This window comes from Polypterus senegalus, chromosome 7 (genome assembly GCF_016835505.1).
Source record: "Polypterus senegalus isolate Bchr_013 chromosome 7, ASM1683550v1, whole genome shotgun sequence".
NCBI lineage: Eukaryota > Metazoa > Chordata > Cladistia > Polypteriformes > Polypteridae > Polypterus > Polypterus senegalus.
This window is the reverse complement of record NC_053160.1, coordinates 154,448,290-154,475,188: the sequence shown is the minus strand read 5'-3', so window position 1 is coordinate 154,475,188 and position 26,899 is coordinate 154,448,290. Positions and strand designations below refer to the sequence as shown.

The following is a 26,899-nucleotide window of genomic DNA, read 5'->3' as shown; positions in this document are numbered from 1 at the left end:
GGGATAGACTAGTGTTTGGCACAAACTCAGCGAAAGTGTGAAAGAAACTTTTAAGTGCCGGGTCTCAGCTAACATTAAATAAAGCTGTGGACATCGCAAGATCGCACGAGATAGCACAAGCACAGCTGAGAACCTTCGATGCATGTACTCTGAGCAGCTCACGTGAACTGACTGTGAACACAGTACGTGGAGAACAAGGAAGAGATCCAAACAGCGCTGAACAAAAAAACGCATTACACAATTGAGAAGGCAGAAGAAGAATATGAAGCGAGTGACGCATACAAGCATATTCATACGTGCAGCTACAGCGGAAACAAAGCACGGTGTAAACCTTAAGTTTAAATTAAGTTCATAGACACGCTGCCGCTGGCGTTTGTCATGCTTACGACGAATACGATATTCGCGAGATACAAGTTTAATGAGAAGACGCAGGGTATAAACGAGACTTTTGATCACGGCTCACGTGAACTGACTGTGAATACAGTACGCACACAAAAAGCAAGACCTCCAAAGAGCGCTGAACAAAAAACGCATTACACAATTGAGAAGGCAGCAAAGGAATATGAAGCGTGTGACGCATACACGCATATTCATAAGTGCAGGTACAGCGCAAACAAAGCACACAGTGGAAAAAGCCAATGTCCAGCTAAAGGAAGACAGTGTGAAAAATGTGGTAAATTGAACCACTTTGCTAAAGTTTGCAGGACTGGGAAAGGTAAACCCGTGCATGCAGTGTGTGATGTCTCAGATAAAGAGGAAGACGAGCAGTTTATTGATGCAGCAAGAAAGGAACAACCCTCTGAATCTGAACAAGCCTTTGTAGACATATCAATAGGAATGCAAGGTGTAAAGCTTAAGTTTAAATTAAGTTCATAGACACGCTGCCGCTAAATATTTGCAGGCAAATCCACAACTCAATATCGGGAATGCCTGTTAAACATCTTAGATTCACGAGTACCGATTTCGGTAGTGAACACTTCGATGAATTAAACCTGTTATCTTTACAACGGTTGACAAACACGGAATATAACTTGAACACAACACATCCTCCAAATACGAACCTGATTGACAGAAATAATGATAATCAAATCCTTGATGACAGCAACACTCTTAACAGTCACAAAACAATTACATTGACAATCATGTTACGTTATTTTTAAAATGTTTCCTTTTCTTTTTCATAACTTCTTTAACACACTACTTCTCCGCTGTGAAGCGCGGGTATTTTGCTAGTTATACAATAAAAGCTTACATTTGATTTGAGTCTGTAACAGTTGGTGTAAATGTATGGTACTTGTAAAGGTTAGCATTTTTTTAATTCAGTTTTATTCTCTCAGTCGTGTTCACGCTCTCCCTGATCTGACACTGCTGTTTTCAAATAAAGACGTGCTATAACAGAGGTGAACACAGATAGGAGAAAGAGAACAGAAGCCCTCCCTGCAAGAAACATCCACTCACATATAAGAACAACACAGCTGCACCAGGCGTAAAGGCAAAAGATGGCACCGTTTCGATGCAGGACGAGGTACGGCGTCATCCTGCCAATCACCTATCCTTCAAAGAAACAGCACCACTTACAGAGCTCACCAGCGTATCATGCAAAGTCCTGTTTGTGATTAAGTTTTGTGATGGTCTTTACATAAGAAGCATTTATATTTTACTCATATAAAAGCCAGATCAAATGTTACTTATCTTGATTTATGTAGTTATCTTCCTACAGCGTAAAGTCACAAGTAGGCTGCAGAGCTTCCTCTGTTTGATTGACAAGGACATGCTCACAAATTACACGTGTAATGCCACGAAAAATACCTGCTTACACTTTAGTACATGAGCAATGGTAAGAGAATGCAATTAGATTTTTTTTGGGCACATATCCCATTTTAGTGTTTAGATCTGGACGGTGTAACGTTGGCGAGCTCTGTAAGCCGTGCTGTATCTTTGAAGGACAGGTGATTGGCAGGATGATGCCGGACTTCATCCTGTATTCAAACGGTGCCATCTTTCTCCTTTATGCCTAGTGCAGCTGCGTTGTTCTTATATGTGAGTGGACATTTCTTGTGGGGAGGTCTTCTGTTCTCTTTCTTCGATCTGAGTTCACCTCTGTTATGCCGTGTCTTTATTTGAAAACAGCAGTGTCAGATTGGGGCGAGCGTGAACTCGACTGAGAGAATAAAACTGAATTAAAAAAAAAAAAAATGCTAACTTTGACAAGCACTATAAATTTACAGCAGCTGTTACAGACACAAATCAAATGTTTGTTTTTATTGTATTATATTAACAATGGGAGCAGCTCTCTACTCAAAACAGTTAATTTGAGAAGCTGCCAGCATCGAACCCAGAAGCTCTTGATTGGGAGGCAGCAGTTTTTAGCACTGCAGTACGCAAGCTGTCGCATCAACCGCCTACTGTAACCTGCTTTCTTTTTTCTTCAGTTATATTTTTGAATAAAAGCGCACTTGTTTTGTTATACTTGTACATTTTGTGAAAGTGTTTATGTGATATTTGGACTTCAGGCTTCACACCTTATGCATATTTCCTAAAGACGGTCCTTGGGTGTGTGTAGGAACAGTTAAACTTTGAATCTGATGATTGTATATATTGCAGAACTGACCTCTCTGTACTATGCTGTCCTCTGCATCTCCTGGAGTTCAAAAGATATACCAACATGCAGCACATGTGGACACTGGCCAAGATCGGAAAAAAAAAAAAAAAAAAAAAAATGCCGTCACTGACTACAACGCATGAAGATATGCAAATGAATATAATGTTGCATTAGTTCAACAATGTTTTCCGAAATGTACAATACAGGTCATAAAATGAATTATTCCAAATGTCATATACCTAAGTCTCTCTTTTTGTCAGTGCTTCTTTGACATCATGAATCAGAAGGTGCATACTAATTCAGCGTGAGCAAGAGCACACAAGAATAAAACTGAATAAAAAAAATTGACATCCACAGTCATTCTCAGTCAGGCACACCACTCACATCCACGTCCACAGTTTTCCCAGTTTCGTTCATGCACAAGATCTGACAGGGGGTGTAGCAAAACAAATTTGTTTGTTATACCACGTCTTTATATAAAAACTGCGTCCCATTCGGGAAGGGGGTTTATGGGGGGTATGGGAGCTTGAACGTAAGAGAATAAAAATGAAAAAAACCCTGCTAACTTTAACTACAAATTTACAGACGCAAATTAAATGTATGTTTTTATTGTATGATATAAACAATAAGAGCTGCTCACTACTCAAAATGGTAAATTTGGGAAGCAGCTGATATCGAAACTGTGACCTCTTGAATGGAAGGAAGCAGTTCTTAGCATTGCACCACGCAAGCTGTCGAATCAACCGCCAACCATAACTTGCTTTCTTTTTTCTTCGGTTGTATTCTTGAATAAAAGTGCACTTGTTTTGTTGTACTTGCACCTTTTGCGAAAGTGTTTATTTCATATTTGTATTCAGGCTTCACACATTATACAGTTCATGTCTACATTTTGTCAATTATTATGAAAACATGAAAAACGTTTCTGTGTTAACAACATTTTTACAAAGATTGTTGAGGACACCGAACACACATGAAATGTATGTATTACAAATGACGATGTACTTTTTTTACCCTATAAAGCTCCAGCACTTCACTCGAAGATAAACACTGAGCACTGAGAAACTTCTTTGCGAATTAAACTGCGCCGGTGGGTAGGGGATGGGATAACAGGCTGCTTGCTGTTATCGACACATTTACAGGACAAAAGACACTGACGGAGAGGTGAGAATTGATTTAAGGTGGGCCGAATTTACGAGTTTTCTCTTAGGCGCTGGTAATTCTAGTGTTAACTCTCCCAGGCCTAATAAATATACATATTGTGAGACTTGCTCAGACACCACCAGTCGGAAACCACATCTTTATCAAAGTCACACGTTTATTAATCACCATTAAATGCAGAAATCACAGTCCCTAACACCACACAATGCACTCAGCAATTAAATCACCACAATAAACCTCTTTCTCAGTCCTTAGCCACCTTTCTTCTCCTCCTGGGAGCTTCGTCCAGCTCCCACTCCCGACTCAAGCTCCCCGACTGTTAGGAGGCAGCGCCTTTTAATCCTGCCCGGATGTGCTCCAGGTGGCTGGTGACGATCTTCCAGCAGCACTTCCTGGTGTAGCGGAAGTGCTGCCCTTTGCAGGTTCATCCGCCATCTTGCCTGGTGTGGTGGAACTGACAGATCCCCAGGTCCCATGAGGCTTAAGGCGCCCCCTGGCGGTGGCCACGGTTCCCAACAGGTCAGAACCTCTTTGTCCCTTTCCCGTGATCCTCTTTTTGTCCAGGGCGGTTGCCCCCTTGTGACCCGGAAGCTATTACTGTCCCTTTCTGGTCCCTCCAGGCATCCCGGCCAGGTAATGACCCCGGCAATCTGCCACAATATATTTAGTTACTTAAATTACAAGACTAAATTTCACAGGTAAATTGAAAAAAACAAAAAGGGATAATTTAGAGAATAGCACAAGTTATACTTATCACTGTGAGGTCAGAAAAAAATCCCTACATCACAGATCTGAGTTATATGGAATAACCTAAACCTATAACAAAGAAATCTATATTCTGCTGGAGGCTTTGTCATTTCAGACAGGGTTCATAATTCTATTGTTGGTTACAACACCTTGTACAAAAGTACTGCAGCACTAGATCCATGTTTCTGAAAAGTATCAAAACTGATCTATCAGTTACCACTGACAAGCCAGTCAGGATCCAGAAGAACAATCAAGGCTTGATTTAGGTTTGAAGAGCACTGCAAAAGATTAAGCTTACAATTGGTGCACTTCAAAAATGTCAGTCTATCTCCAAGACAAAAATGGAATAATCATAAACAACTGGTAGCATTCAGTCATGATAATTGAAAGGGGAAAGGAAATGCTGGTTTCAAAAGAACCAAAATTAGATGCCTGCAGCTAACTGCTAGTTCTGCAATGACTGGTACATTCTATGTATTGCTGGTCCCCACTGTTCCTACTCCTTAATTTTACCAGATATACATGAACATATACTGTAAGGGTTCAAAATATAAGCAACTGCATTTTCAGTTATATAAAACTAGAGATCAAATTTCACAACTAGAAAGAAACAAAATTAAAATGTCTTATTATCCTGTTAAATCTAGGATGCTTAACACTGCAGGCAATTCAGTATGCTTAAAAATACAAAATAGTCAGACAGCCAAGAAAACTGAATGGCACAATTTCAGGACCCAAAAGGCTCACCTAATGATGTTCTAGTAATGTTATAAAGAATAACATGTACCAAGAATCAACACTAACCTATGCTGGACATTGCCATCATGAATTGCTTCAGGAGGAACCCTCCACGGACAGCTGATCCTGCCTCCTGGAAGCCTTTTAAAGTCAAACTGGCAGCATATCTTGGGATCTGGACCACAAGTGTGAGGGACATCATAACTGTAGAAAGGCATCATGTGGCACAAGATATCAGTGCTAGAACCTTCATCTGTATGGGAGGAAAGAAAAAATCGTTTAGTGGAGCAACAGGTTTTTTTTTTTTCCCCTAAATTAGAATACCATAACTTAAGATTTTTTTTTAATCACAACATGTGATTAAAAGTCTAAAAAGATTTGGGGGCATCTCTATGTATTATATAATTTTAATAAAATTTCATTTCTGTTTGAGAATTTGATACCTTTACAAAAAGTGGCAATTAGTGAAAAAAATTATAGCAAAAGATTACTTTCTAATTATTGCAAAGTTTTTCACCACAGGGACAGCAGCCAGAAGAACTTCAAGTGGAATACACTACCTCCTACTCAACAAGCACTTTGACACAACCAGGGCACAGGAGAGCATCAAAGGGTTTATTAACATCAATTAGCATGACACTCAATGACTTTTTCAGCTTCACATAAAATGTGATCATTCACTTAGGTCATCTTTCTCTGTGCTAAATCACAGAACTATTTATTTAAGAATCTATTTAGTTTAAGGAGATGGAGAAATAGCCACCAAGATACAGAGAATTATACTACAGAGTCTCTAAAAAGTTCTCAATGCACTTGTAAGTTTTTATATTTTACTGTTACATAATATTTCATCATAGTGGATTTTTCACATTTTTGACATTAATCGTTATTAAAAGACTCATTAATGTCAAACTGAAAGCAAATCCCCTCAAAGTGATCTGAATTAATTCCATATGCAAGATGAAAAAAAATACTTGATTTCATAAGCATCTGTTCCCTTAATCCAGTATTCAATAGATGCAACTTTGGCAGTCATGACAGCCTTGAGTCTGTGTGCACAGGCCCTTTTCTGTTAGTTTCCCACATCTGGGCACTGAAATTTTTTGCCATTCTTTTTTTCAAAAACTGCTCAAGCTCTGTCAGGTTGTATGGGGATCGTGAGTGAGCAGCCTTTTTCAAGTCCAGCCACAAATTCTCAGCTGGATTGAGATCTGGGACTCTGAATGAACTACTCCAAGACATTAACATTGTTGCCCTTAAACTATTCTTGTATACCTGTAGCTTGAAGTCATTGTCATGCTGGAAAACAAATCTTCTTCCAATGCTCGGGCTTCTTGCAGGCCACACTTGTTTCTCCTCCAGGATTTCCCCATATTTTGCTGCATTTATTTTACCTTCACAAATCATCCAGGGCTTAAAGCAGAGAATCATTCTAACAGCATAATGCTGCCACAATCATGCTTCACCATGTGAACAATGTGTTTTTGATAATATGTAGTGTATGGCTTGCACCAAATGTGGCATTTTGTCTAATGGCCAAAAACAGACTATAGAACTTTCCTCCTGCTAACATCAGAATGTCATGTCATTTTCTCTTTGCCACTTTTCCATAAAGCTGCGACTGGTGAAGCACCCAAGAAACAGTTGCTGTCTGCACAGACTCTCTGATCTCTGCCACAGTAACTTGTATCTTCTCATATTTCTCATATATGGTGGCTTCCCCGATTAGTCTTCTTTGTGCATGGTCACTCAGAAGACTAAAGGGTGGTCTGCTCTTCACAGATTTACAGATGTGCCAAATTCCTTCCATTTCTTAACGATTCATTTAAATGTACTTCAATGGATATTCAGAGACGTATCTCAATACCTAAGCTTGTGCTTTTCAGTCACCTTTCATGGAGTTGCTTGGTGTGTTCTGATATCTTCATTGTAAGTTAGATCACAATGCTGACTCTCCTCAAGAAGGACCTTCCAGATCAAGTGCTTTTATACTGCAATCAATTAAAACCCATTGACTACAGACAAGTGATTTCCATTTAGCAAATTCTGTAATTCTAAAACCTACTAGATATAACTTTATTTATTTGTCCCCGGGGGAAATTTGCCTTTTTATTTTTAAATAAATGCATAAATAGATAGAGAAATGAACATATATACAAAAACATGTGGTCTAAACACACCAGTGTGACTAAAAAGAAAGAAAACTTCAGACTTGGCTGTCTCAGTCCCAATGAGGCATTATGAAGACATATTGATGTTCGTACAAACGAGTCCTTGTCACATTTCTTGACACACTTCTGCTGAATGATTCATTGGCTGAAAGTACTCAATGCTAATGTGTCAGAGAGAGGAAGTGCAGAATTGTTCATAAGGGCACTCAGTTCTGGTATATTCTCTCCTTCACTGCAGCCTCCGGGGGTGTCCAGAGTACATCCCATATCTGAGCCCGTCCTTTTAATTAGCTTGTTGATCCTATTTTAAAGTGATGTTACTGGGCTAGAACACCACAGCAGAGAAAATCACGCTGGCCATTATAGAGTTGTAGATGATGTGAAGGATGTTCCTACACACATAAAAAGAACACAGTCTCCTAAGAAAAAAAGAGTCTGCTCTTTCTTATATACTTCCTCAGTGTTATGAGACCAGTCCAGCCTGTCACTGATGTGGACCCACAAGTACTTGTAGGAGTGGACCACCTCTACATCCACTCCTTGAATAGTGACCAGTTACAGAGACTCCTTAGTGCGGAGAAAGTCAATAACCAGTTCCTTGTTTTAGCCGATGTTAAGGTGCAGACAATTCAAGCTTCTCCACCTGACTCCTATACTCTGTCTCGTCCTCTTTATCAATACACTCAAAAAAGTGCAGAATCATCTGAGAATTTCTGCAAGTGATATAACTTGGTGTTATATTTGTAGTCGGAGGTACAGAGTGAAGAGAAAAGGAGACAGGACTGCTCCTTGTGGTGCTCACAACCGCATCAGAAACACAGTCCTTGAGTCTTACAAACTGCGGTCTGCATGACAGATAGACATCAGTGATGATTTAAATGTGTAATACTAAAAAGGGGGTGAACACTTATGTGATCAATTATTTTGTATATCTGTAATTTCTTTTAGTCACGCTGCAGAGATCTGTCTTCACTTTGATATTAAAGAGTCCTTAAATGTTGATCAGTGTCGAAAAAGCCAAATTCTAGTCATAGACATAATGATATAAATGTGAAAACTCCCAAGAAGATAAATACTTTTTATAGCTTCTGTCTGTAGTGCTGAGAATGAGCCCTTGAGAAAGCTAATTGTTAGTAATCTATAAAAATATAAAGCCACTTTAGACAGAACTAATATATCCTTTAAAATTAATTCAACAAAACAGAAATGGATGTATTTTTTTAAAAATCAGTTTCAACGTGATTTCTTCATAAAACAATATATTGAAATGGCAGATGGGAAGGAAAAAACTTGATAGAGGAGAAGATAATCTGGTAAACAAAATATAAATTGAATGTATATATAGTGATATTTAACAATTTCAAGTAAACAGAACAAGACAGAAAAAAGTGGAATGTCAAAAGACTGCCTGAAAACACAGCTGCCACCATTCAAGACAAGCCATTTCCTCGCGTGTTGCTGTACAAATTACAGTATGTACATCAGAACAAAGAAGTCAGATTATAATTTAAGCACACATAGTACAGAACATTTCTCCAAATATTGTGCACTTACTTCAGTCAGATTAATTTAAAGAACTAAATCATCAATATTGTCTCTGCAGCATTTCCAACCAAAAACTTTTCTTTGATGATGCAGTATATACTTTTTGCACCAATTCTTCATTTCATTTCAGTAAAAAAAAATAAAGGATGTGCCGTCCAGCACTACACATATAACTTTCTTCCTAATTTGATATTTATAACTGATTTAATGTGAACTTATTGAATGATTTTGTTGTCTCAGATCACTACAATTATGTGCAAGCATGTAAGTCTATAAATGCTTATTGATTATATTCTCAAAAGCACAATTTAATTTTGAGTGTTACTAAGAATTATGGGACAGAAAAGACATTAATATAACTGGAAAGAATGTGATGCTAAAAATGACAAAGAAAAATAGTTATTTCATTATTCAGTAAACCTTGTATCCATCTTATTAATGATATCCTGCTAAATATTACTTTTCTTGGTGGTTACAATATTTAGTCAACATTTAGATCATCTTTAATTATTGATTATAAACCAGAAGCAGCTGCAGTGTGTTGGCAATATAGAAAGAAAAAGAGGCATTCTTGCAGGACATCAGTCCATTCCCACTGAACACAAGGGCTGCACAGTATGACAAAAACAGGAAAAAATTTTTCTTTTGAGGGCTAACTATTTCACTTATATACAGAATTTTATGGTAGCGAAATTCTGCTGTGCTCATATTCTCAAAGTTAGCATTTACAAATTGCTTTTGATCCAAGATTTGGCTGCATTATTAATACAATAGTCATTCTAATATTCTAGTCATTATAATATTAAAAAAATACTTTTTAGACAACTTGTCTATTGTGTGTTTATTAGAATGTACTATTCATTAAAACAAGGACAGACATTTAGAATATTAAGTCTTTTAAACTTGGCTATGTGTCTTTCTTCACTTTGCTAGTTTTTTTCCCTGTACTTTGATACCTTTCTTTTATTCTTTCTAACAGACACAGTGGCTGAGTGAAGCAGATTTCTAACTAACTGTTTGTCACAATGATTAATGAGCGATTATAAAAAAAAAAATTGTTTTTAAGGCTGCAGTTACAGACTCTATTCGTCTGCAGATTAAACGAGGGGAATAATTTGATGTCACTTCAGTTTCATTTCATACTCATTACTAATCAGCAGCAGCTCTGATAGCATTTGTAGATGCTTTGATGAAATCTTTCAGCAAAGTCTGACAAAAGAAATAGTTTCTAAAATATATCCTAGAGCTCTTTGATTCTATAAATGTGTCAAAATATGACATTCAGGTTTTTTTTTTATGAAGATTTACACTTAAATAAGTGATTTTAGCATTTATGTCAAACTAAGAAAGCTAAAAGTTTAAATTTTAAAGGGCTTTATCTCATTGTTTGCTTTATCTAGCTTATATTTTATGCAGTACCTTTCACAGTGTCTTTTGTTACAAAAATGAATCCCCCAATCTACTGTAGATGCAGCAGACAGAACATTAAATATAATTAGAATTTTGATCTTCTGATTTTTTCCAACTAGACATGTTGTTTCTAATAACACAGTAGCCATCCATTTATTCACCCAAATCCTCATAATCAAGGGATTACTAACCTATTCAGGTGACAAGCAAACTCATAATATAAGATGTACACCTTTGGAAGGATGTGGGAGAGAAACAAATGTGGGTGAAAAATCCATGTATAGAATGAAGAAAACATGAAAACTCCACACAGACTATGAACATGGTAGGATTCAAACTCAGTCTTGGGGAGCTGTGGCGTAGCAGCATTAATCACTGGGCCACTCTGCCTATATCGTACATGTAAGTGAATTTAATTTATTGGAGATGATACAAAATGCATGTGTTATACATGACCGTGAACCGCATGTCTTCTGAGGTTATTTCAGTTGCAAGTTTCATTAATAATAAATCATAGTCAGCTCCCCCAAACTCCAAAAGGTGTTATTCACAAAGATGAAATTGGTGGCCTTTAAATATGAGGAGAATCTGAGGGTTAAAGAATGGCAACCAGCCTTATGGAGAAAAAACAGCCAGTGTAGGCAATCAGGTTAAGGATAGTCATGGAGACAGACTGCGACCAAGCACAATCTCAGTGGGACTCTGGAGCAGCCCAGTGACAGGACTGCTATTATGAACATGTTTCAGGAGCTTATCAAACTGGCAAAAAAGATTACAGCCATATATATTCAAAGCTGCAAACAAATGGCAAATGAGCTCAGCTTTATCACATAATTAAGGGGAAAACACGGAGCATTTAAGGACAAGCTATTAATAACAGACAAAACAGTGCTGAACATTGCTGTGAAAAGCACATGTTAGTGATTACTGTGGGAGTGACAACTGACACCAAAAAATGCAGCCTACCAGAGACCGAAATCCACAGAACTCGAGAGACAGCGTTATTGCATTTAACCAATCAGCTTGTACTATAAAACCTGTGGATAGCACTGTATGCTGGTATTAGCACAGAGAAGATCTTCCATCTCATGGGAAACAGCATACAGTCTGTTGGCACTACCAATCACTTCTTTCTGATGTGCTTGAAAAGCAAAAGAAAACCACAAAACTCTGACAGATTTATAGGTACATACAGTATGTACACACAATGGAGAGCCAAGCAATTTTTTAAGCAATTTAACTAAAAATCCTTCTTTAACTGAAAAAGTATAATCTAATCTTGATAATGAATTTTAATTGTCTACCGTATTAATTTCACTGATATAAACAGTACAGTCGTCTAGGATTCTGACTGTTTCTTGATGGCTGAATATCTGCTAGCTTAACGGCCAGTTATTTACTGTAACTGAAGAATTATAGTACATTTTCTTGAGTAAAGTAATATGACTTGCGCATTACCTTTGAAATGAAAGGTAACATTGCTACACCACTAAGTCTTTAAAGAGTTGATTAAAGCAAACTTTTTTTTTTTGTAAAATAATAAGAGACCCATGACCTGTAAATCCACCACTGACTTTAGAAAAAGCTTCAAACCACTGACCTGGCACACCCCAAGATAGGCAATGATTTCACAAATGAATGCATTGGCTTAATCCAGCAGCATAAAAAGTTTGGTTTCCTTAAAAATGAACGACAAGTCTCAGCTCTGGTGCCACATGTAATTTTACAAGCTTTTAAGATAACACGAGGCTTACACACCCAAATAAGTAACGTCTAAGCATTACTAAACTAAAACTTTATTCAGGGCAACTTGTGAACTCCTTGGGACTTTTTCAATCAAGATGCATAGTGCATGGCACACAAAACAGTTTAGAGTTTGAAACAATGGAAGCTGACTGGCAGCCTTTATTATACTGGTCCACATTTAAGCTCCTTGGCCTCATTCATTTCAGTATTCCACCTGACCTGTACACTGTGGACAATAACAGCAAGGAGCACTCACCAAAAAATATAATAACATGCATAATGAACCTGTGGAATCAGTACCAGGAAATGTTCACAATGAACTGGATGCAGTGCAGTGTGCACCCAGAAATGTGCCAATGGCTGGGAAAGCCATTGAAAGAACAAGTTGATAAGTAGAAGGCAGATGGTCATTTAGTGCCCATAGAGTGAGCCCACAGAATGGATTAGTAATCGTGATCGTTATGAAGTCTGACAAGCTGCAGGTATGTATTGATTCAGAACATCTCAGTTGGGCCCTTTGAAGGTCATACTGCAAAATGCCTGTGCTTGAGGATGTGCTGTCCAAGCTCCCAAAGGCTAAACTTTTCACTTTACTGAATGTAAGAAAAGCGATCTCACAATGCAAGCTTCATGATGAGAGCAACTACGGCACATCATTCTGGATACCATTTGGTGTTTCACTGGCAGCAGAGATTTATCAAAGAAAACAGCATGAATTACTGGAAGGCCGCAGTGGAGCCAATACAGAAGACTGCTGCAGACAGATGAAACTGAGGCCGAGTGTTAAAAAACTTCATGGCTATTTTCTGTCAGCCAGTAACCTTAAAACAGACCCAGAGAAAGTAAGTGTCCCAATATAAAGCACCATGTGACATAAAAGCAGTGTATAACCAAGAAGCCAGTGAAATTCTTACTTCACAGGGTAATTACTGCTATCTGCACATAGTATAGTGAAATTCTTACTTGAATATACTAATCAACATGCAACACGTTGTGATATCCAACCCTGTCCTGTAATACTATGATGTTTCCAAATCTCTCTGTTATCCAAAATGATTCCAGCCAGCCTTAGTTGTTTTGTAATGTATGAAGGGAAATCAGTTTTCTATGCTTCTCAAGCACATCAGAAAGGAATTACACAAATCAAGAAGGAATTCATCAGCATTCTACTGTATTCATATGTCAAAGCATGTGACCTCATGTAAGCACCTTCTGAAGGCACCAAAATGTTTACAAAGCATGCTTCTTGTGCACTGTAACGTGAAGACTATATATAAGCCAAGGCCAGAACTGTAATAGAGTTGTTCCATTTGGCCAACATCTAGGGTTCGCAAATAAGAATTACACAATTTGCAACTTAGGAGAAGTCAAGTTTGAAGCATGTTAATGGGGATGAATATTTCATTGAGACGGACATTTGCAAATGCTGAAAGCAGTGGTCCCAACTTGTTGACCAGTTTAAAAGGAACAGAAGAGTCTAGTTATAAAGAAGCAGAAATTCGGAGCAGAGCTGAATATCCAGAACACTCTTGCTATCTTGTCACTGACACTCAGAGTCACTCTCCATTGTACCTTCCACACATGAAGAGGTTGACAGTGAAGCTGGGTCTCCGAGTCAGAATTGAATGCTTATCCAGCTGATCTGAGAAAGTGGGCCTCTGACTACTAATACAGCAGAAAGTAGTATCTGGATGTTTTATTTATTTAAAATTTTATTGAATTTATTAAAATGAAATAACATTCCATACAAGCAAGTCAAGTTTTACAAAACTAGGTTCGAAACTAATCAACCCCCACCCCTGAGAAAGAAAGCTAGGCCAACAAAGTAAGACTTAAATAGTAGGAAAAATAAATAAATAAATAAATAAATAAAAATAGGAAATAGAAAGAAAAAAGTGACAAATGTATGTGATATTTTGAAGAAATTATTTTATTACCTGAATAGTACCAATTAGAAAACATTGTTGCAGTAATGCAATATTCTATGAAAATGATTACAACCACAAGAAGGCATGCGAATGAATATAAATAATGTTGCATCAGTGCTACAATGTTTTCCAAAATGTACTATACAGGTCATGAAATAAATTATTCCAAATATCACATATACCTATGCCATAATCAGGTTACTCACCTTGTACTAGCTTTGTACAGTATGTGCATATGCATATACAATCACTGATGTTTCCATTTTCAACGCTCGTTTTAATAGGTTTGGCCAAATTTATTATCAAATTTTGATTACACATTTCCCTCACAGCTCTGAAAGACTCTTTAACCTTTTAATTCTTTCGCGTTAATGGCTGCGTTACACACCCAGTCTTCTCTTTTACCCTTTTGTTGTCAATGACATTTGCTCCCTGTTCACCAATGCCGCCAGCCCATTTTTTCATATATACAAATTACGGAGGCTGCAAAGCCAAAGCTACATTTCAGTATTGGTTTTTTTTCAGTGTGGAAATTACCTTTACGTATTTTCCCCCAACTTGGGACATGTACTTCAAACCTAATGTAATGCTGTCTGCTAACAATACCATCTGACAGCAGTTTGACTTAGCAGATGCTAATTTTCATGCTTGAGTCGAGGCAAAACAGGATTCTGACTTGCAGCCAAATGATCACAGTACTAGGGCACAATTCTTGATTCCAAATCTGTCCAAACAGTTTTTGAGAGTTTTGAAAACAAAATGGTTTGAGACAGGCAATCAAAATGAAATGCTAGAAGCTCAGTTTTTTCACTTCTGCCAAACTGTAAAAGCTAGATCAAAGCTACTGAAAAATACATGGACATTTATGGATACTGCAGACTATGTACAGTGTGCAAAGTTATCAGAATCTTTTCCTAAATGTGCAAAGTGCCAGGCAGTGAGCAGGATGCCAATCTTTTCTAAGTATATTAATCACAGAAGAGTTAGTGATGCCAGATCGCTTGGCAGGTGAAACTGAAAATTAGAAGCAGATAACAAATTAAAAAAAAAAAGGCCAACAAAGCCTCTTTTTGAGTCTTTTAGAAAAATGAATTCCAAATGATTGCCAGATGACAACATAAAACTGCATAACTAAAAAGATCTAGGTGTAATTTAATTCTGGATTAGTTCAATTTATGAGCTGGACATTGCTACTTGATGAAACAGTGTTATTATACATGAAACATATATATTTTGATGTGAAAATATGAGGTAGTGTGAACAGTGATGATTTTAATTATTCCCTAGTCTTGTATGGTGTCTAGTTGCCACTTAGTAATTCCCACTACTTACTTCACATATCACAAACTAAGTGTTCACTAACTAAATGTACAGTGCTTCAGTGTGAAATTCATTTCAATGCAAACGTAAGACTATGAAACCCTGCTTATACAATGTACACTTGAAATGAACAAGCAGCAAGTGTGTGGATAAATCATCAATATAGGAAACATGACTTCAGCACCTCCTCCTTGAACCGTCACCTTATCGTGGTGGAGGGGTTTGCGTGTCCCAATGATCCTAGGAGCTATGTTGTCCGGGGCCTTATGCCCCTGGTAGGGCCACCCAAGGCAAACTGGTCCTAGGTGAGGGATGAGACAAAGAGCGGTTCAACAAACCTCCAATGAAGAGTAAAAACTTTGGACAACGTTTTCCCTTGCCCGGACGCGGGTCACCGGGGCCCCCCTCTGGAGCCAGGCCTGGAGGTGGGGCTCGATGGAGAGCGCCTGGTGGCCGGGCCTGCACCCATGGGGCTCGGCCGGGCACAGCCCGAAGAGGTAACGTGGGTCCTCCTCCCCATGGGCTCACCACCTATGGGAGGGGCCAAGGAGGTTGGGTGCAGTGTGAGTTGGGTGGTGGCGGGCGGGACCTTGGCGGTCTGATCCTCGGCTACAGAAACTGGCTCTTGGGACGTGGAATGTCACCTCTCTGAAGGGGAAGGAGCCTGAGCTTGTGCGCGAGGTCGAGAGGTTCCGCTAGATATAGTCGGACTCACCTCGACGCACAGCTTGGACTCTGGAACCAATCTTCTTGAGAGGGGCTGGACTCTCTACCACTCTGGAGTTGCCCCGTGAGAGGCCGAGCAGGTGTGGGCATACTTATTGCCCCCACTTGGAGCCTGTGCATTGGGGTTTACCCCGTGGACGAGGGTGGCCTCCCTCCGCCGGGTGGGGGAAGGGTCCTGACTGTTGTTTGTGCATATGCCCGAACAGCAGTTTGGAGTATCCACCCTTTTTGGAGTCTCTGGAGGGGTTGCTAGAGGGCATACCTTCTGGGATTCCCTCGCTTTGCTGGGAGACTTCAATGCTCCGTGGGCAATGACAGTGAGACCTGGAAGGGCGTGATTGGGAGGAATGGCCCCGATCTGAACCCGAGCGTGTTTTGTTATTGGACTTCTGTGCTCGCCATGGATTGTCCATAACGAACACCATGTTCAAGCATAAGGGTGTTCATATGTGCACTTGGCACCAGGACACCCTAGGCCTCAGGTCGATGATCGACTTTGTGGTCGTGTCGCCGGACTTGCGCCATATGTCTTGGACACTCGGGTGAAGAGAGGGGCGAGCTGTCAACTGATCACCACCTGGTGGTGAGTTGGCTTCGATGGTGGGGGAAGATGCCGGTCAGACCTGGTAGGCCCAAACGTGTTGTGAGGGTCTGCTGGGAACGGCTGGCAGAGTCCCCTGTCAGAAGTAGCTTCAACTCCCACCTCCGCAGAACTTCAACCACGCCCCGAGGGAGGTGGGGACATTGAGTCCAATGGGCCATGTTCCGTGCCTCTATTGTTGAGGCGGCTGACCGGAGCTGTGGCCGCAAGGTGGTCGGTGCCTGTCGTGGCGGCAATCCCCAACCCGCTGGTGGACACCGGCGTGAGGGATGCCGTCAAGCTGAAGAAGGAGTCCTATAGGACTTTTTGTCCTGTGGGTCTCTGGAGGCAGCTGATAGGTACCGCAGGCCAAGCGAACGCTGCTTCGTTGTTGCTGAGGCAAAACTCGGGCATGGGAGGAGTTTGGAGAGGCCATGGAGAACGACTTTGGACGGCTTCGAGGAGATTCTGGTCCACCGTCCGCGCCTCAGGAGGGGAAGCAGTGCAGTGTCAACACCGTATATGGTGGGGATGGTGCGCTGCTGACCTCACTGACGCTAGGGTCGGTGGGAGGAGTACTTCAAGACCTCCTCAATCCCACTAACATGCCTTCCACGAGGAAGCAGAGCCTGGGGACTCTGAGGTGGGCTCTCCCATCTCTGGGACTGAAGTCACCGAGGTGGTCAAAAAACTCCTTGGTGGCAGGGCCCCGGGGTGGATGAGATACGCCGAGTTCCTTAAGGCTCTGGATGTTGTAGGACTGTCTTGGTTGACACGCCTCTGCAACATCGCATGGACATCGGGACAGTGCCTCTGGATTGGCAGACCGGGTGGTGGTCCCCCTCTTTAAAAAGGGGGACCGGAGGGTGTGTTCCAACTATAGAGGGATCACACTCCTCAGCCTCCCTGGAAAAGTCTATTCGGGGGTTCTGGAGAGGAGGGTCCGTCGGATAGTCGAACCTCGGATTCAGGAGGAACAGTGTGGTTTTCGTCCTGGTCGCGAACAGTGGACCAGCTCTTCACCCTTAGCAGAGTCCTGGAGGGTGCATGGGAGTTTGCCCGACCGGTCTACATGTGTTTTGTGGACTTGGAAAAGGCATTCGACCGTGTCCCTCGGGAATCCTGTGGGGGTGCTCGGGAGTATGGGGTACCGGACCCCTGATAAGAGCTGTTCGGTCTCTGTACAACCGTGTCAGAGCTTGGTCCGCATTGCCGCAGTAAGTCGAGCCCGCTTCCAGTGAGAGTTGGACTCCGCCAGGGCTGCCCTTTGTCACCGATTCTGTTCATAACTTTTATGGACAGAATTTCTAGGCGCAGCCAGGGTGTTGAAGGGGTCCGGTTTGGTGGACTCAGGATTGGGTCACTGCTTTTTGCAGATGATGTTGTCCTGTTTGCTTCATCAGGCCGTGATCTTCAGCTCTCTGGATCGGTTCGCAGCTGAGTGTGAAGCGGCTGGGATGAGAATCAGCACCTCCAAATCCGAGAGCATGGTCCTCAGCCGGAAAAGGGTGGAGTGCCCTCTCAGGGTTGGGGGAGAGATCCTGCCCCAAGTGGAGGAGTTCAAGTATCTCGGGGTCTTGTTCACGAGTGAGGGAAGAATGGAGCGTGAGATCGACAGGCGGATCGGTGCGGCATCCGCAGTGATGCGGGCTCTGCATCGGTCTGTCGTGGTGAAAAAGGAGCTGAGCCGTAAGGCAAAGCTCTCAATTTACCAGTCGATCTACGCTCCTACCCTCACCTATGGTCACGAGCTATGGGTAGTGACCGAAAGAACGAGATCGCGAATACAAGCGGCTGAAATGAGTTTCCTCCGCAGGGTGTCTGGGCTTTCCCTTAAAGATAGGGTGAGAAGCTCAGTCATCCGGGAGGGGCTCAGAGTAGAGCCGCTGCTCCTCCGCATCGAGAGGAGTCAGATGAGGTGGCTCGGGCATCTGATCAGGATGCCTCCTGGACGCCTCCCTGGTGAGGTGTTCCGGGCACGTCCAAACGGGAGGAGGCCCCGGGGAAGACCCAGGACACGCTGGAGGGACTATGTCTCCGGCTGGCCTGGGAACGCCTTTGGGATTCTCCCGAAGAGCTGGAAGAAGTGGCCGGGAGAGGGAAGTCTGGGTCTCTCTGCTTAAGCTGCTGCCCCCGCGACCCGACCTCGGATAAGCGGAAGAGGATGGATGGATGGATGGATGACTTCAGCACCACTCCAGCTCTTTCCATCTTCTTATAAACAAGATAACCATTCATGTGAACAAAGATAACATGATGATAAAAGAACTCAGAAGACGACAGGAGAAACATGGGTGGTGTCCCAGAGGAAAAGGCAGTTTCAGAAAGTTTCACTGACCAAAGCCTAGTGCAACAGACACACAGTGTGACCAAATACACTCTGGAGAACTGAAGGAAATTGTTTGAAACATCTATGAAGCAATTTGAAATACTTTAATGTATATGTCAGTTTTGTACCTGATATCTTACACACTGCTGAATTTATAATAGCTTTGCATAAGCTCAAAAGGGATAGTAAGATAGTGCAGTTTCCACACTGATCGAGTGGCCTAGGCCATACTGCAGACCAGAGTACTGCCTGCATATTGTTCATACATTTTGCCTATGCAGGCAAATGGAGATTCACATCCCTGTTCACACATGCAAGCAACTCCCAGAATTTAATGGAAAATTATTACATCAGCTGCATTTGTCAACAAAACCAGGTCAAAAATCTCAGTAAAGTCGACTCAACAGTGTGGCAGCACGAGACCTAGAACAATTCTCTAAGATGTCCTGTGTGAGAGAATAATTTCGAGGAAAACCATAGTTAAGTATTTTGGTTTGCAGTGCCCATTGATATACTGTATATAAGCATCTTTTTTAGAAATGTCATGAAGAGAACTACTGAAATGGTTAAGTAGATAAAAGACAAGAATGTATTAGGAGAAAGGTTGATTTAATATATTAAATGTACTAAGAGATGACTAAGAGATCAGCAGAAAACCTATGAAAAGCAAGACTGGATGGTTGTCAAATACATGGAGATTTCAAGGGTAATGCTGAACCTAAGAGATCTGAGAATAACAAGAGTGCAGCAGAATAGACTTATTCTTGGGTAAGTTATTTGGGTGTAAGCCAATGAACCAATCAGAGTAAATATATGCATTAATTAGCACTGTTATGTAAATTCAGTTGTTTATAAAATGGACCTCTGCTCTTATATTCTTTGTCCATTCTTTAACAGACTACTGTGATGAATGCTCCCTCTTCATCATTTGCAGAGTAGGATGCATGGAACAAATTTGCTCCTGCCTGGTTCCTGACTTAAAGATGTCAAAATTGAGGACAAGATTTCTTTCATTAATTATATTTTCAATTTAATGTCTTCCACATCTGTGAAGTCAGAAAATTGCTGGGTAAAAGCATACAAGATGTTGGAATGAACTTGTGTATATAAGTTGATATCAGTGGGGGATACAAAAAAATCTTTAGTCTTTTTTGATCTTTTCAGAATATTTTCTTAGGTGAATTTTCTGAAAAGTAATTTTTAACACTTTTCAGTGGCTCTCATGGATTTAGGGCTACTGAATACAAGAATCACCTTTAAATGTCCCTATAATGTATAATTTTATTGCCATTGCCTATTTTTGTGGTTTAAATGGTAAGTGTACATATACAGTAAACCAATTACAACTGGAACATCTGTGGTGATCTAAAAATAGTGGAAATGCTACTAGGAATACAGTACTGTTGCTTTATTTGCAAATGGGGCAGCCATGTTAAAGAGTCCCACTACTTTATAAAGAACTGCCCATCCAGGGCATAAGTGTGGCACACATAACCAACTTCTCAACCCAACAAAGATATCTTTGGCTACACTTCATATAAAACTTGGACTAATGAACAAGCAAGATGAAGGATTTCAAACAAGATTAAGGAAGGCATTTTTATTGGTCAAAAAAAAAAAAAAAAGAGACACATCACCATTGACCGGTGGTTCAAAGATCTGCTAGTGGGGCCAGACGAAATTGTATAGAAGTAAATCAAGGATGTTACTGACAATTTTCTTGGCCACTACAGAGCAACAAACAGAGCACTAGCTGGTTGACAACATCCTTCAAGCAAATAAAACTATGAAGTGCAACATGCTACTAAAGATCCATTTTTTGCATTCACACTTGGACTTCCCCTTTGCTAATTTTATTACTGTCAGTGATGAACATAGTAGGAAAGTTTCACTAGGGCTTTGCAGTGATGGAGGAGTGGCAATGATGGAAAGGGCAAGTTAAATCTATTAATCCTGGTGGACTACTGATGATCACTCTAACGAAAAGCATCAAATGGAGAGTGCAGATGAAAACCATCAGCAAAATGCTTGAAATCAATCAAGTGAATGTTATGCGTTAGCAATTGAGCTGTAAGGCAAAGCTCTCAATTTACCAGTCGATCTACGTTCCTACCCTCACCTATGGTCATGAGCTATGGGTAGTGACCGAAAAGAACGAGATCGCAAATACAAACGGCTAAAATGAGTTTCCTCCGCGGGGTCAGATGACGTGGCTCGGGTATCTGATCAGGATGCCTCCTGGACACCTCCCTGGCGAGGAACTGGGAGGAGGCCCCGGGGAAGACCCAGGACATGCTGGAGGGACCATGTCTCCCGGCTGGCCTGGGAACGCTCGGGATTCCCCGGAAGAGCTAGAAGAAGTGGCCGGGGAGAAGGAAGTCTGGGCATCTCTGCTCAAGCTGCTGCCCCCGCAAAAACGACCTCAGATAAGCGGAAGAGGATGGATGGATGGATGAATTCAGTACATTGTGAATTTGACGGTTTTCCATCATAATCATTGAAAGGTTTTCAGGAAGAAAAACTTCTTCAGATTTTGTTGCCCCGTCTCTTTCACCTTTGCACTTCTGCCTCAAAAACAACAATGCACTCCAGTGGCTGGGAAAAATACAGAGATACAATGGGAGACACATGGAAACTGAGACCAAGGCAGATCTCCAGAACAATTAAAACACAGTGCAACTCATCGTTATTGATTTTCAACTTTTGATTCATGGTGATAAACATACAGTATTTGTCAAAGGTGTTCTTGTTATTTGAGAATATTATGCAAAATAAATAGGATTAATAGAGTACTGGAGCTGTATTTTTGCTCACCAAAGTATTTTCTTCAGAATGAGGGAAATCATGGCAGAGCTGCGTCTCCTTTTCCGGGATGAAATTTCAAGTGTGCGCAGCATCAGCAAACTGCGAGGTCACCTTGGAACGTGTGAACAAAAAAATCCTAGTATACTCTTGAGATATGCGACAGGGACTAATAATGTGATAGTGTGCACTATGATAGAATTAACAGTATTACTGAGCTATGTATGTTGCTTTACACCCAGTGCTGTTGGGGATTGGCTTCCGGCTACATGCGACTCTGTGATGCAGAAAGTTGGTTATGAAATTAAATTTGGGGTTAGATGCTCATAACGGTGAAGCATGCTGCTCTAATCCATAACAAAATCAAAAGATACTGATAAATTTTCGGTCATCCCATCAAACACTTTGTGCAGGAAAAAAAAGATGCTTAATTTGTAATTATGAAAAAAAAAATCAGTAATAACTGATATGCTCAGTGAGGTGAGAGAGGGTTGTGGCGATTTGCATTTTGAGATAAATGAATAAAATTGGTGTAGCTCAGGCTCCACAGGTGTGTGCTCAGGCAGCCCCAGCATGTTTAATGGGGTGACTGAGACTGATTGCACTAACACGGGAGTATGTGATTGTGTATAGATGCCTCATTTACTTTCTGTGGATTGTAATTGAAATACAGCAAACCTGGCGGGATAAAAGAGTAGCCTGATAAGAATAAGGTGTGCAGAAAGGAGAAAAAAAACTTGAAAGGAAAGGAGAAGAGAAAGGAGGCATGATCAGAGAATTCGAACCAGCACCCTAATGGGAAACAGGGAGTTGGTGGCATTATAGAGGAGAGAGTGATCAACGCTCCAGGGGTGGATTGCCGTACACTGAGCACTAAAAGAAGTGGGGATGAGAGAGGGACCCTCAAAGTAATCCAGTAGGCGCCAGAAGGTCGTGAGGAAGCTGCAGGGTCTAGCATGGAGAGTCATGGCAGACGCCGACAGAGACAGTTGTAGCAGTAGCCAAAACAGGTGACTGCAACTGCTGGTGTCTCCACTGGCTACAAGACCTGAGCAGGGTAAGGTGGGAATTGTGCTGGACTTGGGAAGGACAAGAAAAAGAAAGAGAGCCCAATGACAGCACGATTTTATTCTGTTTTGTATTCATGGATTTATTTATTGATTGACTTTTAACTTGCATAATAAAGCAATTGTTTCTGTGAAGTATTTATTGATATTATTTATTTACTGCACTACATTTTTTGGACTTTCGTTTAAACACAAAACCACAAATGCACTTTGCACCTCACTTTTGCTTGTTTGTAACCCAGACACATGTCTAGCCTTTCGAAAACCCTGACAAAATTCAAGAACACGGTATTAAAGAAAAGAACTTGTAGCTGCCAATGCAGGACTTGTTTGCCCAATATAAGATTTTTATAAATTGTATAATTGTTGCTCATTACTTTTTTTTTTTTAAACTAAATTTTTCTTTTTATTTATTTATTTTTAGACAGACGTGTATTGAAAGAACAGTTCATGGAAAATCATTGTACAGCATGATAGCTCAGAATCAATCCAATTTTCCATGAGGGCTGCAGTTCCTGAGGTTTAAACTATGGTTTGTTCACCGAGTTACAGGACTATGACTTTCAGACTGGGAAACTTGTAGATTCTAATGAGGCTAAACAAGAAAATAAATGCTTCCACCTTGTGGTGTAGAGATTAGCAAAGGAATCTGATTGTAAAATTCTTGAATATCTAACTGAAGGAACAGTATGTAAGAGTCCATAATACTGAGAAGGCAAAAGAAGTGGGTACTTGGATGAGACTGGGAGACAGAGAGAGAAAGCGCTCATAAAAAGATTATACAGAAAATAATAAAATAAAAAAAAACAGGAAAATAAAGAGAGTATAAACAATAAAGAAACCATACACTGATTGTGCTCAGCTAATATTCTAGCTGGTTTAGCCGCCCAACACTTCACAATACATCTTTACTAACTTACTAATTTGCCAGCTGCACTACACACTGATCTACTTTCAGTAATATTATAAAGGCTTAAACTGATGTTCAAGCAACACAATCAAACTGAATTTCGCTCTCTTGCATTTATTTTTTAATCATATTTGCCGGCTTAACAATTTACTGCTTATGGAGTACAGACACAAACAAAATTTCTTACCACCACAATTGTAAAATTTTATTACTAAATATTATTAGCAATTCAGGCTTTCATAAATATTTTTTTCTGAGTAATTAAATGCCTCATTTTTCCTCTTTACATGCACTATGCACTCAGTTCATCAGGTTTTCCACTTTATTTTGTATTGCGAATTATAATAACAATTTCTGTACTTTATGGAGTCTGATATTCTTTACTTATTTTATTTCTTTTTTGTATTCAAATAGATAATGAAAAACAAAATCTCATTATTATAGTGTTCTATTATGAAAATGGAATAAAAATTCAAACATGGTGAGAACAAAATAAAGTAAAGCAGTGCAGGCTGGAAAGAAATCCAGTAGGCAAATATGGCACCATATTTGACAAGTGATGGGTTCTGATGGGTGTGGTGGTAAGAGATAAAATGGTGAAAAACAATATCATAGAAGGCAGCATCAGTGATCTGTCACTGCCTTTCCTCATTTGATCATTATTCTGACTTCATCTGCCTTCATAAGCAGCTCTTGGGTATTTCTGCATGACAAAGATAATCATTCATCTTCTCATGGAGGTTTGCTCTTTAAAGTAATACACAGCCATCAACCATGCACACCAAATATTTAGTTTATGTCAGCCTGTCACACACTCAGATCAGTACTGCACATAAAGCCCACATCACTCTTGGGCTCACACCCTATCTTTCAGTTGATTATATTGGATTAAGGGAGCAATGCAGTTATCAATAAATGGAGGAAGTGAAGGATTTACAACTAGAGAAAGATGATTGGGTGTGACAGTGGTCAAGAATACAAATTAAAAGACTGTTAGAGTTTTCTGGTGTAATACTTTAGAAAAAAATGCAAACATTTTGACCATACAAATGGTATCAGACTGGTTGATTATGAGACAAAGCAAGAATTGTTTTTCTTTTTATCCACTGACATTTTTCACATTGTTTTCCATTGTTCAGAACTATTCACTGCAGGGATTTGTTGAGTTTGAAACCTTAATATGTAACTTCTCCAAGAAAATAGGAGATTAAACTTTTTTCCTGGCCACCTCTACAAATTATATGGGGTGGGTAATTTAGAAAAAAATTATCATTTTTTGGTGAAGTATTCCTTTAATAAACATCCAGCATTTTGGAAACAGTTCATAGCAGCTAGAGAAGATTTATAGTGGGACTGTTTAAATTTTAAGTTTTTTGATTAAAAACAAAACCCATGTTGAGATTGTTTTTTCAATGCTACATGTGATAGTACAGTACATAAATCCCCACTTGAAGACTACTGTGAAGTTATCGCTAGAATTGATTTACAGGTATACATTTTTACTCCTTGATGCCAAACTGTTGTTTCATAAAGAAAGCATGCATAGTATGCAGTTTTCCAATTTATTTTTGAAGTGTCCATTCAAAGATTGATTCCCTCTCTGTGCCTGATGCACCATCATCTACTCAGAACACTTAAATTAATACATTCATTCAATTGTCTGGACCCACTGAACCTGCATCCCTGCCACCATTAAGTGTAGGATTAGTAGAGAATGACCCATTTCAGCTAACTTACTTGTCCCAACTGATTTTATGTCACCAGCTTTACTCCAGCATTACACCATATTGTATAGCCTTGCATAGCAGTCAGGTCAGGTTGGGGAGCGTGCACTGGTACAGCGTGTTGCCTCACCCACCATACAATGAAACAGCTCGAGATCTTGGTTGGCAACCCCCCAGGTAGACACGTGGTCCAGTCCCACTCTACAGAAATGACCCTCTATCTGCTGTAACTCTGTGTTACGCGGGCGACCCCTTGGCCTGGTCCAGCCTCTCAGGTCCTCTACAGTGGCAGTAGTGCTGTAACAGACACTCCCTCACAATGCAGGTAATGTGCCTCATTTGGGACTCTGTGAGCAACCGCTCATTCAACACAGTGCATAGCATCCATGTCTCACAACCATATAGCAAGACAGGAAGCAACAGGACTCTAAAGACTTGGACCTTCGTCCTTTTATATAGATATCGGGAGTGCCACCCACCCCTTTCGAGTGAGTCCCCAAGTTCTCCCAATCCGACAACTGACTTCATAGGAAGTGTCACCAGAGACAAGAGTGTCGCTTCCTAGGTAAGTAAGCCTTTTGATGAGGTTGATACTCTCTCTGCAGACAGACACACTGCTGATGGCTGTGCATAAGACGTCATTAAAAGGCCTGGATAGCAGCTTGATGAATAAACACACCGTTGATGACGACAATGCTGGATAGTGTGCTGTATTCTGTTCCCAATGCGAAATGGTACAGCCCAATTGTAACACACTTTCTAGGGGATATGTCAAGCATCAGTGATATAATTTTTAGGATAAAGTCTTTACAAAAGAAATTAAGTACTGAAATGTTCACCAAGGGCGGCACGGTGGCGCAATGGTAGCGCTGCTGCCTCGCAGTTAGGAGACCTGGGTTCGCTTCCCGGGTCCTCCCTGCGTGGAGTTTGCATGTTCTCCCTGTGTCTACGTGGGTTTCCTCCCACAGTCCAAAGACATGCAAGTTAGGTGGACTGGCAATTCTAAATTGGCCCTGGTGTGTGCTTGGTGTGTGGGTGTGTTTGTGTGTGTCCTGCGGTGGGTTGGCACCCTGCCCAGGATTGGTTCCTGCCTTGTGCCCTGTGTTGGCTGGGATTGGCTCCAGCAAACCCCCATGAACCAGTGTTCGGATTCAACGGGTTGGAAAATGGATGGATGGATGTTCACCAAGACATGGAGAAATTGCACTGTATTTTTATCAAAACCCTCCTTCCATCTTGCTCCAACAAATCCTAGCTCCTCTTTCATACCTGTAAGTTTCTACTAACAAATATGGCAGTTATAATTTTGCTGTAGGCGACAACTATGACATTATCATTTTAAATTAATTTGCCTTAACATCATGAGTTGATGATTTCACAGATGGTCTCCACTGAA

At 40.6% G+C, this 26,899-nt stretch overlaps 1 protein-coding gene across 1 annotated transcript in view; it reads right to left on the bottom strand.

The window, feature by feature from the left end:
• man2a1 (mannosidase, alpha, class 2A, member 1) overlaps positions 1–26,899 on the bottom strand; it is a 446,136-nt gene that overhangs the window by 242,930 nt on the left and 176,307 nt on the right. The window contains exon 7 of the mRNA XM_039757985.1: positions 5,312–5,498. Within this exon, the coding sequence (XP_039613919.1) occupies positions 5,312–5,498 (187 nt within the window). The remainder of the gene's footprint in view (positions 1–5,311; positions 5,499–26,899) is intronic.